Source organism: Ambystoma mexicanum, chromosome 5q (genome assembly GCF_040938575.1).
Source record: "Ambystoma mexicanum isolate Mex_15411 chromosome 5q, UKY_AmexF1_1, whole genome shotgun sequence".
NCBI classification, from domain to species: Eukaryota; Metazoa; Chordata; class Amphibia; order Caudata; family Ambystomatidae; genus Ambystoma; species Ambystoma mexicanum.
In genome coordinates, this window is record NC_090933.1 from 1,115,411,813 (window position 1) to 1,115,424,551 (window position 12,739).

The 12,739-nt window shown below is 45.8% G+C and overlaps 1 protein-coding gene across 5 annotated transcripts in view; it reads right to left on the reverse strand.

The window, feature by feature from the left end:
* The window catches only part of CYRIB (CYFIP related Rac1 interactor B), an 819,696-nt gene that overhangs the window by 332,340 nt on the left and 474,617 nt on the right, over positions 1 to 12,739 (reverse strand). For all 5 annotated transcript variants that reach the window (XM_069621628.1, XM_069621627.1, XM_069621629.1 and 2 more), the window contains one exon: positions 1,696 to 1,778. In XM_069621628.1, coding sequence (XP_069477729.1) covers positions 1,696 to 1,768 — 73 coding nt within the window. In that variant the 5' untranslated portion in view covers positions 1,769 to 1,778. The remainder of the gene's footprint in view (positions 1 to 1,695; positions 1,779 to 12,739) is intronic.

Below are 12,739 nucleotides of genomic sequence, written 5' to 3' on the forward strand. Positions count from 1 at the left end.
TTCCAGGGACACAGTGTGAAGCCTTCAGGGCTGCAGGGATCATCTCCATAGCATGACCTAACATCAGCCCTATGAAGATGGGGGCTGGTTGTGAGGAAACAATGTGTCTCCTCCGTTCCTTGCTCTCGAAACTGTTACACACTTCCTGTGGTTCGATATCTGCCACGGTAGTAGCAGATTCGGCAAATTTCTTTTCGCCCTTCATATCGTAGAAAGCTAACCTTTTTGTTTGACACTATGATTTAGGCTTAAAAAGCCTGCAGGCTTTGCACAGAGTAGTTGTGATCCCTTGGATTGAACAGAGAATTATACATGGTATTAACTGGACACGTTTGAGGATGACACAACAATGCAATCTTCTGCAAAGAGACATGTTGGAACTGCAAGAAAGAAGTTGGTAATTACTTGCACATGTTTTTGTCTTGTGTAAAGGTTGTGAGCTTTTAGTAAGAGGTCTTGAGTCGAATGGAGCTTGTACTAGATCGGTTGCTCCCCTAGCCTGTGTGTTTTTGGTTTGCTCCCAGTGGATATCCAATTCTGATAGCAGAAAAACGGATCCTGAAGTGTTGCAAGAGTGACACTAAACTGACAATTGATGGCTGGCTACAAGATCGGACTATTCTGTCAAGGAGAGAGAAGACAAGTTATTGACAATTGAAAAGATTAGATAAATATCTTGCAATTTGGAATACCTTCAAATACTTATACGTGTGATATCCTTCAGGTCCCCCCCTCCCAGCGCCCCCTTTTCTTTCTCTTGTTCTCCTACCACTTTTCTTTACTTCTTTGTCTATTATTTTCCTTCCTTAATCTTCTGAGCACTGTATCCTTATAAATATTGCACCAAACGTGCATTGTAATTTGTTCACGTTTCCTGTTTTTACTGATTGTTATATTGTACTGCTTTTTTCTGTCTTCTATTGTAAAGTATTTTTTTTTTTTTAAAAGGCAGCCATTGCACACTTGGTGCCTGTCCTTCAATAGGGATTTGGTATTGCACCTAGGGCAGAACTTAAATGGAGTCTCCTCCATTGGCTGGTACGGAAACAGGCGAGCTAGAACTAGTGGGTGTAGGTGAAACTGCAATGGGATGTAATAGTATTCTGTAGCAAGTGTGTCTATGAAGGTACAACTTAGCCCTCCCCGCTATCCCTATTGCATCGCGCCTTTTGGCGCATAATAATATACTGCGACGCCTTCATGTTCGATGCCATCACTCGGTGAAGTGGGCTTCGGTTAGGAATCGGCATTCGATTTCTGCCCGCTTCCTTACAGAGACTCTGCATTTTGCTCCAACCTTAATGGCAGGGAAAGCAAACAATCTGAGGAAAGACGTGTGAAGGATCATGGGTACCCGCACATGTAGGATAGTGATTGTCTTACAGGTACTCCTGTCGATGCCCACTTTCAAATTTGAAAAAAATGCTTGTGATTCTCTGCACCAACCACTAGATGACGGCCTATGCAAAGCATGTGAATCAAAGCAGTCACAAGGTCCCGAAGCATATATACTGCAGACAGATACAAGAATACTCTATATTAGGATGCGGAACTATAGTTTTTACAGAAATCTAATTTGTTCACAATTAAAAACATGAAAAACAGTAAAAACAGTAAAAACAGTAAAAACAGTAAAACAAAGGCAAAGTTCAAGCAGTCTTGTGCAGACAAAAAAGGTATAGAAAATCATCTCACTTTCAAAATCGAGGAAAAAATTTGGCCCCTGTTCAAGATCTGTGCAAGTCAACACCTTTAGAAGATTCCCCATGTTAAGGTACCTGTTAAGAAAAGAAAAATAATGAATATCCTGTTGTAAGAGCAGCTCAAACGAAACAGCACAAAGTGTGAGAAGAAATGCAAGTTCATTAGCTTAAAACATCCTTTTCCTGCTATTAGCAAGGCATCCACCTGTCACTGTCAGTCACCAATACCGAGCCTAGGCACGTTAAACACATTTGTTTAGAGGTGCCAATGCTACATTCTTCTGAATGGAGATATAATGCGAGACACAGAAAAATAGTGGAAAAATCTGCTTCAGCATGCCAAGAAGGCTTCAGTTCAGTGTACAGCATTTGATTAAAGCGTTTAGAGAATATTCACTAAACAAATACAAATTTAAAAATACTAATAAGAATGGTAATTGATTATTGAGAACAATTTCTGTTTATTCAAAGGCAATGTCAACTTATATTGGGGCAGCGTGACAGGGCAGTGGTCAAAGCCCTGTCGTCAAGCCCCGTCAGGGGAGGGACCCCGAGTCCCATCTCTTCTGGGTGCCAGCGTGCAGAGCCCCAGAACCGCTCCCAAGCCCTCCTTTCCTGCAGCACCCTGCTTCAGTGCAACCCGTGGAGGCAGCAGGACCCCACGCGCAAAGGATACCGCAAGGAAGTCGTGGACAAGCGCTGCAACATGGAAGAAAGCACGGCTACAGCAGTCAGTGTCTGCTGAGCCTGGGCATCAAAGACTAATGCACTAGCCCAGCAGGGATGTTAGCAAAAAAGGCCCACAGGAACGCTATACCAATAAGAACAGTTCTCCCCCCTGTAACGTGTTGACAGCTTTTCTAATCAAACTGAACCTAACTTCTGGCAGGGAGCCCCATCCACATACCGACACGTGGGTCACAGCCCACTCCAGCATGACAAAGAAAGGTGACGCGGCTCCTCATATTGGTTAGAACAATAGAAATGGGACGTTACATCTCCCCCTTCCTTAACACAAACGGGTTGTTTGTTCATTTCCTCTATCCATCTTGTTGGCTTGCGTATTGTTCCCCGTGATGGGCTGCGTGCATGTGGAAGACCGCTGGGCTTTCCTTCTCGGGTTGGGAAAATGCACATTCAGTTGCTGAAAGACTGCGGCTTGCATAGGCTACAATGCGTCTCGGGGAGTCTGGTTAAGCTCCTGGCTTGGATTGCGCTAGTATCGCTCCTAGCCCCAATGGGCTGGCATTTACTATCAGTTCAGTGTCAAGATCCGGATCATAGTATGCCATGCATGATGCTGACGCGATGCGCTTCTTAATTTCCTGGAAGGCTTCCTTGCATTCCTTTGACCAGTGGAACCCTTGATGTTTTCCCGTGAGTAATCGGAGAGGCGTGATTACTGACGCAAAGTCTTGAATGTAGCACATACAGTAGCTCAACCTTGCCAGGAATGAGCCTACTGCTGACACGGAGGGAGGCATGGGGGCCTCCACCAGCGCTTTCACCTTTTTGGGGTCAGGTTGTAAGCCATTGCTTGAAAATATAAAACTAAAGAATTTTAAAGTCGATTTGCTAATATCACTCTTGTCTGGGTTGAGCTGAGATGAGTGTTTAAGGGCCATGCACACTCTTCTTAGGGTGTCACATGCATTTCTTGTGTGGTGCTAAAGATTAGAATATTATCACTATAATTTAAGCAATTTGGGATGTGCTTGATAACTTGGTGAATTTCATCTTTGAAAGATTTCGGACGCTGATGACACACCAAAGCTGAGCCTTTTGTATCTGAATAAACCCGAGTGAGTTGAGAATGTGGTGATGTATCTAGATGATGGGTGCAGTTCAACCTGGTGGTAACCCTTGTTCAAGTACAATTATGAGAATACCTTTGCCCTGTGAAGTAGGTCATGTCCGTCATCCTGGGGGCAAGGTGACATTCTCTTTCTATGGCTACATTTGGGGCCCTCATGTCTACATAAATGCGGATGCTGGTTTTGTTCTCCTTTTTGGGCACAGGGACAATGGGGGACACCCAGGGTGTGGGTCCCGACGGTGGTTCAATGATGTCTTGTTTTAGCAGGGATTGAATTTCATCTTCCACGTGCCTCTGGATGTTGAGGGGGATGTCCCTCTAGTGTTGGGCCGTCGGTGGAATGTGTGGGTTTATGTGCAACTTGATCCGTTTGTCTTTTAGCTTCCTCAGCCCTTTGAACAGCATCAGGAAAATGTTCTGCATCATATCCTTCGGACTGGTGGTGTATGCAGACATAATTTGGTACATTATGTGAATGATGCCCATTTGGATGGCTGACTTGAAGCTCAGTATGCTTCCCCCTGGTACTTCTCCATTTATGATGTAAATTTTGACCCTGTGACTTTTATTCTTGTATTGGCATGTGGCCGCGAACATGCCTCGGCAGTTGAGGGGTTTGTTTGACCTCTAGGGGTAAATCAGGTTGTCAGCTTCACTTAACTCCTTTTTTGTGGTGAGAGACTTAGTTAGATGTGTCATCATTAATCACATTTACTGTGGCACCGGTGTCAATTAAGAATTCATGACTCTGGCTATTTAGTTGTAGCAATAATATCAGGCTGTATTCTGCAGCGATGCCGTTTCCTATGGAGTCAGCATCTCAGAGGGGACGGGTGGGGAGTATCTTTAGCTTAGGGAAGTTGCAAGAGAGTAGGGGTTACCAAGACCTAGGACTAACCAGACTTACTACCACCCGGGCTAGGGTAGGGATAGACCAAGGGAGACAAGAGATAGACGGCACTAGTGCCACAATTCCCTAAGACCTAGGTTGGCCCTGAAACATCCAGTACTAGCAGTCAGTTATTTTCTCCATTTCCAAATAAACAGCCTTGAACAGTCAGCTCGTCTCAAAGTACCTCATTTCATGTTTACCCCACCACATTGATCAAAATCAAGAGACCTACAAGGTGGCATTGTAGCATACGTTTTTTTTTATTATTGATAGCAAACGTACGCTTTCGCAAGCTCTAATGTTTTCTGCCCTGCTCTATAAAGAAACTATAAAGGGTGCTAGTCTGGATGTCGTTGCAAAACAAGAAAGTCACCTGTCTGGAATCCTACAGTAACCTACGTTCTGTCCATCCAACCATTTCCAAAAGAAACGCATAAATCCAAAGGTAAACAGGATTTTGGTCCTAGCCAGTGAATGGTGGCCGGTTACTGACCCCCACATTGGTGTCTCTCAATAAGGCTCCTCGCCCCTGGTGAACAGTATAAGCAAATAGTTGAAGGACTCTCGGCTACACAGTTCAATCCTGTTTAATAAATGTCTCTTGTCCTACATGTCTTGGCTTCGTAACCTCGAGCCTGTGCCCCCTGCGCCTTTGTGAGGGCATTCCTGGTGTTCTTGATCAGGAAAGTTCCTGGCATGTTCACCCTCATGGTAAATTTGGCTTTTTAGTTCTCACCCCACCTTGGAGTTTCACTTCTTTCCTGGTATGGGGGCATCTCTTTCACCCTCTTACCCTTGCTTTGGGGTTCCATTTCTCATCCTGGCTTGGGTCCAACTCCCTCTCGCCCTGCCTTGGGATTTTCTTTCTTCCACACCCGCGTTGGGGTCTGGTTCGTCTCAACACACCCTAGGTCTTGGTTGGGCCTCACCTCCCCGCTTCAGATTCCCCGGGGAAACAGCATACTTCCAGGGTTGTGGCTGTGCTCCTCAGGACTCGGAGTTCAGCCAATGTGTTCTTTGCTTGAACTTCCTCTCAGTACTCTTCTTCAAGCAGCAGTTGCCCCCTTCTCCCATGGGCTTCCTGCGGGACTCCAGGCACGCCAGCTACCGGACAGTGTGTGCTCTGTGCAGTTCCTCTTGGCCAGACATTTCAGGTTCCTGCTTCGACAAGGTTGTAGGTGTTCCATAGGCTCAGCCGCAAGTTTGTCTGCAATGCCTGCTTGATGCTCTCAGTTTTCAGTCAGACCTCCCATGAGGTGGATTCCTCAGCTGCGGTCGCCTTCCTGTTTCAGTCTGGAATGGATCTTTATCTGTCCCTCTGTTAGGGGGTGGGACCCCCCCACCGTTTTCTCGATCCAAGCAAATACTGCGTACACAGAGTGTCAGAATCGACACCAGTCTTCATATAGTGAAACTCATGTAGCCAACAAAGACATTAGGGTCTTGGACATTGGGAGGGTTACATTCTTTCCTAGGGATTTCCTGTCCTCTAAGCGGAGATGGGTCCCCTCACCCCATTCACGTTCCTAGTCCCAAAGGGGGAGATATGTTACTATATATTGAAATAAATATAACTGTATGAATTTGATGCAGCAGGGATTGGTTAACAAACACAGAAAAAGCACCCTAACTTAATAAGCATTTGTTTTTGTACAAGTGTCTACACCCACTGGGGCTGACCTGGTGCAAGATTGATTTATTGTGCCTACTAAATTTATCATGGATAGGCTGTTTTTTGGTTAGAGAATTCTTTGTGCTTCTGTGTTTGTTCTGCATCTTATTTGGGACGCAGTCTTCAAATGTATTTTAAGTATGCACTTTGCAACTCAATGCGTGATTTGAGTTAATGGGTACCCAGTTAGAGCAACTCGCATGGCAGAAATAAATGTTTACATTAATGAGCTTACTTAATTATGAATTTGATGTGGCTTCATACATTCATTATATTGTAGTTTTTGGACTTTCTAATGGCTGCCGGGTGTGACGTTGATAGAGAACAAAGCTTGCATTTTGTCCCTCTTCTATTCCCATCTTTGCACGCACCAGTATGGCTACGTTTTTGCGTGGGTTGCTCGCAAAGAGCTTGAAACGTGGAATGCTGCTTTACAATTTTATTATTTTTTTTAACACACGGCGTGACAAATTCCCATTAGGGGTGCAACGCGTGGCTTTCATGGAAGTTGTTGGCGGTTTCTTTCCTCTGCCTTGTTCACATACTTATGAAATAAAGGTTTTTTTGCACCTTCGGCCAGATGAGTGCTCTCTAGAAGTACCATTATATTGAAGGTGGTGCGCCAAGTGTTTCTTGTGTGTGAACACTCCATAGCACCCCTATTAGCCATCGCTGGAAGTTCTCCTCCAGTTCTGAGCCACAACAGCAAGGCATTGTGGGTATGCAAATTAGTCCAAATGCAAACCTTTTTTCTTTGTCTTCATACTTTTTTTCAAACCTTTTTAAACCCACCATATCTTTCTTGGTGCTGTGAAAACCTGGGCAAATGCTCCAAGCACGAGGCTGTCAGCACGATACTGCTCTGATGATCCCTAATAAGGGTGAAGCCAGGTATGTAGTTGTCCCGACAGCCTTGCAAAGGGTCTGTCTTGGGTTGATTAAGCTATGTATAAATGAGCATTGCCCTCTAAGACAAAGCATTTGCTGGAGCAAAGGTATGCATTTGGGCTAATTTGCATACCCACAATGCCTTGCTGTGGATCAGAACTGGAGGTGAACTTCCAGCGGCTCTGTGGAGTGTGTGGGACTTCGCTCAAATGGATTTTCCTACTTTCACATTTCAGGTGAAAGGTTTTCCCACACCCCCCCACCCCCCCAAACCTTTTTATACCCACCCTAACTTTCTTGGTGTTGTGTATCTATGGGATACATTACTCACCGTAATCATATTTCTTATGTTTGTACCTGCTTAGATTCACATGCTCTGCATAGGCCGACATCAAGTGTAGTACTGCACATTAAGTTTGCGAAATTCGAAACTAGAATTCATCAGGGAGTGACTAATACTATCCCTAGTGTGACATACCCTGTACTCATGATCCATCACGTGTCGAGGTCCCTCAGAATTTTTGTTTCTGACAAGAGGGAGTGTAAGTTGTGAAGTGTAGGTAGAGACCATGAGGTGTGAAAGATCTATGCTTCTTTCCCAAGCACATTCTACTCCAAGAGGGGAGGCAGGGCGAGTGCATGTGAATCTAAGCAGATAAAAGCATCAGCAATACGATTACATGAGTACTGTATCTCTTCTGAGGCTTGTGGATCTGCCTAGAATCACATGCTTTGCATAGATTAGCAAACAGTACTAGTAGAAGGTGGGTTATTAGAAGGTAGCGCTGCAAAGGGATGATTCAGCACTGCTTGTCCCACCTGTGTATCACCCCTAGAATGTGTGTCCAGAGAGTAATCTTGGGTGAAGGTGTGTACTTAACTCCAAATGGAAGCCTTGTAAATAGCATCAAGAGGCACGTTTGCTATGAAGTCTAAAGTTTCCCCAGTGCGTGTGTTCTGGGCTTAAAGGGCAATTTTCTCTTGGCAAGAGAGTAACAGATGGATGCAGTTGACAATCCATTTATAAATCGCTGCTTTAGAGATAGGGTAGAGTCCCATGGTCTTCCAGCGGCTACAGATACAAAGAAGCGATCTGTCTTCCTGGTCGACTTTGTCTTTTGAAGGTAGAACAGGACAGCTCTACGAACATCCAGTGTGTGTAGACTTCTTTCTGCTGCCTTTGTTGGGTTCTGGAAAAACACAGGAAGCTCTGTAGTTTGATTGACATGGAATTTGTATATGAATTTGGGTGAGAAGCTAGGATTTGTGCGTAGCACCAACTCGTCTTTGTGTGCAACTATGAAAAGTACTGACAGAGCTTGTAGTTCGCTAATCTTTCTGATAGAGTTAATGGCTATAAGGAAGGCCGTCTTGTATGTCCGATGTTTAAGGCTGCCCTTGTGCATAGGCTCGAAGGGGCACCCCATGAGCCTTGCGAGTATGACACCGAGGACCCAGACGGGGGTAGGATTAGAGATGGAAGGGTACCTAGGTGTAGTTTGAGCGAATTAAAGGCTAATTCTGAGTCAAGGTGTTAGAGCATGTAGTGGAGTATATTAGTCGTTGAACAGTCGGTTGGATTGAAAGACTGTGTCCTGCACCATAACACAAAGCATTTCCATTCGTTAAAATAGCAGTGGCTTGTATTAGGCTTGCATGCCTCCTTGAGTGAGTATTTCCATTCTCCTTTGGTATAGGTTAAGGTTACCAGATTCTATGACCTCAGGAGCCATGCTGCAAAGTTCAGCTTCTGAGGGTATGGGTGCGGTATTGTTCCCAGATTCTGGGTCAACAGGTTGTCCGTGCAGGGTAGTTTCATGGGAGGACACAGGGACATCATTTGTAGGTGTGAGAACCAGGTCTGGCGGGCCCACATTGAAGCTACTAAGATCAGTGTAACTTGTTCCCAGTGTACCTTGTGGACTATTTTGTTGAGAAGCGATGTCTGGGGGGAGGGAGCAAGGACATATTTCCCTGACCAGTTCATCAGAGGAGCATTCCCTTGGATCCGTTGTGGGGAAACCTGGACGCATAATCTTGGCAATGCGCGTTCTCCATTGTTGCGAAAAGGTCCATCTCTGGGAACCCCCAGTTTGAGAGACATCGTTTAGCAGGTCTGTGTATAGTTGCCATTCGTGCTCCGAGGGTAGCATTGTACTCCTGCTTAGTACGTCTGCCAGAGAATGGAGTTCCCCCTGGAACATGTTGTGCCACTAGAAACATATTGTGATGCAGTGCCCACCGCCCGATTTTCTGGGATAGTTTGCACAGCCCAACAGACTGTGTACCCCACTGTTTGATTACATAAAACATGGCTGTGGTACTGTCCGTAAGAACTAGGACTGTAGTGCGCGCTAGTTGATTCTTGAAGGCTTGAAGTTCGTTGAGAATAGCTAGTAGTTCGAGAAGGTTGATGTGCTTCCTGGTTAGCGCCTGTGCCCACGGGTCATGAGCAGCTTGATGCAGAAAGTGAACATCCCACCCAGTAATAGATGCATCTGTTAGAGTGGCCTCGATCGCTGGTGTGTGGAAAGGCTGGCCGTTTAGCAGATGGTCTGTTCCACCACTGTAGCGATTGAACCAGAGGTTGCAAAACCACCACTAGATCGTCCCACAACCAGCTTGCTTGTGACCACTGTTTCGCTAGCCACTCTTCCATTGGACGCATGCGCAGCCTGGCGTTAGGCACTAGGTAGATGCAGGAAGCCATCATTCCCAGCAGGTGCATCACCTTTCGTGCAGTCACCTGATGACCGGCTACGTACTGGTGTGTTTGAAACAGCATGTTTTGAACCCTCTCTTTGGAGGGGTAGTCTAGACAGGCGTCTGTTTTGATTAGTGCCCCCAGAAATTGCTTTACTTGACTGAGCACCAGGCGGGACTTATTTTAGTTAATGGAAAAGCCCAATTGCAACAATATACTGCTTGTTTGCTGCACGTTTTGAAGGCACCTCTGGGGAGTATCCCTGGTAATTAGCCAGTCTGAGTAAGGCTACACTTGAATGGACTGCCTTCGCAAGTGGGCAGCCACCACTGCTAGGACCTTCGTGAATAGCTGGGGGGGGCTGATGCAATGTCGAATGATGGCACCTTGAATTTGTAGTGCTCTCTTCCCAATTTTTTGTGCACTGGCAGCACTGAAATATAAAAAGTATGCATCCTTCATGTCCAATGTTGCCATGTAATCCCCCTATTTTCAATAGGGGGATAACCTCCTGCAACGTTGTCATCCTGAATTTTTGGGCTTTGACATAAGTGTTTGCAGGGCGCAAGTCCAGCACTGGGTGCATTGTTGGATCTTTCTTTGGAGCAAGGAAGATCATTGAATAATAACCTTGATTGTGTTCCATGAAGGGCACCAGCTTGATGTCTTTCTGTAGTAGGATTTGGTTCTCCTCCTTGAGGATGTGGAGGTTTTCGGAGGACATTCGTCCTGCATCCAGTCGATGGTGGCAAGGTGTTAGAACACAGTATCCTTCAGCCACTGTATTGAGCTGACCTCCCATTTCTGGGCAGAGAGTGTTATGCGACCCCCCTACTGGGGACGCATGGGAGGGAACGTGGATCGGTCCGTCATTTGGCAGCAGGGGCTGATGTGCTCCCTAGAGGCTGCAGCTCTGTGTCCCTGGCCTGGCTTAAATTCAGAATCTCTAAGCCAGGAATGTCTTTTCAGGAGGAGAATACCCATGTGGGGGGATCCTCACTCACTCAATGGCTTGTCTAGTCAGGCATTCTGCCACTGTTCATACCTAACCTGTGTTTCTTTCTTATTCTATGCTGTTGCACCTAACTTAAGAATCCACCTGCCGATTTAAAACTGTCTGCAGTAAGTGCATCTATTACTGGATGCAAGTAAATGTGTGATACCACAGAGAGTATATATTGGCCATTTTTTTGAATGCGTATTCCAAGTACAAAGTGTTATTATGTATATGTATATTTTATATAAAGAAGCTGTGCTATCACCAAACAGTGACTTTCCTTAGTAGGGGCTTTGGGGAAAATCTGTTCTTAAGAACCTGTCTGCATCACCTTCTGAAAGCTTAAGCTTTGCTGCTCACCACGTTATACCAAATTGAGAGCCTTGCTGGGGTGTTCAGTGCCTTTACCCTACCATGTAGAAAGCATAAGTACAGATATCCCCCCCACGGTTTTTACAGGGCCCTTCAACCGGAGTGTCTGTATGATCACCTCGTGGTAAGGATGCAAGCGGAACCACAGCGGGTACGGTCAGCGTTAAGCCGGTGAGCCGGGAGGCGCCAACCAAAGGCGTGCGGCCCTCAGGCAACCCATCGAGGGACGGTTAGGGGGTATGTGTTTATGGGAGGAAGTGTGTGCATGTATGCCAGCGTCGCCAGTGACCTTCATAGCAGCACGCTGCGACTGCCTTTTGTAGATTGGGACGGGGGTGTCGGAACTAGATTGTTCCGCAGTAGTGCCCTCGGGCTCCAAATCGGACTCTCGGCTGCCTCGACCTTCGTGGTCCGACTCGAATATCCCAGTGGCAGTTTCCGACTCCGCCGAAATGGTGTATGCCGCCCACCGATACGTCCAGCGCTCAGTTAGGGTTTTGGGCCTGAAGAGCTTGTACACCGTGCATAGGGATTCGAGGAGAGCATGTGGAAGGCAGTGGTTGTAAACTCCGTCGACCCACAGGAATTTTCTGTTGCACTTGGGACAGAACTTATAGGAGGTGCGCTCCAAGTGGAAGGTCGGACAAAGAGGCAGCAGGACAAAGGTAGTAGGGGCAAGAAATGGGGGCATGCATTCTTTAACTAAAAAGGATCAGTTCTGCCCACTCTCCCTACCGGTTAGGCCCAAGCACGGCATAGGCCGAAGCCCAGTGAAACAGAACGTCTGTTTCGGAAGCCGGGATCAGCCGTCGAGATGTTCCTGGGAAACGGCAGTCAAATTAGTTCATCGAGCGCAAACGACAGAGGTTTGGACAAGTTTAACTCTTATGCACGAAATAGCTTGCCACGATGGTGGCAAAAAATATTCAGAGGGACCTCGATGCGTGAGGGATCATGAGTACAGGGTACGTCACACTAGGGATAGTATTACAGTCACGCCCTGTAGATGGCCCTTTTTTGAATTTCGAAAACCTCATGTGCAATGCTCTGCAGCTTCCACTAGATGTCGGCTATGTGATTCGACAGATCCGCAAGCCTCAGAGAGAGAGATTATATATTATATATATATATATATATATATCATTTCTTTCAAATAAAGTTTCTCCAAGGCGTTAATATGGCTGCAATGGGGTGCAGCCAGAGAGAGAACGGTAAAAAGCAGGTTCCAGTATATACATCTCAAACCAGAAGGAGACTGACTCAGGAATTACATGTTCAATGTGTTTAATGATAACTAAAATGAAAATGCCTTTCTGTCCCTATTGCTACGAGGCGATTCCCTACCTATAAAGTAAACTAAGGGTGCTTGTCAATTAACAACAACAAAAAGTCAGTCCTCACTTTGTAACCTACGTATCTAGCCCTACCACTATTTTCAAATAAAATAACATTAGCCCAGGTGGCCTTCTCACTCAGGCTCTCTTTGGTCAATGTTAAGAGGATCTCACTCTGGAGATAGTATTCTGAATTTTAATGAACGTTTCTGCTCACCTTTTATACTTCAGGAAAATTGCAATTCTCTCTTTAAATGCAATGTCTCTAGTCCTTCACATGCAGTCATTCTTTCCTAATCCTTCTTACACCACCTTAGCCACTTTCTCTTACTTGGGTTTTTGTTCTTGAGCACTTACCCCT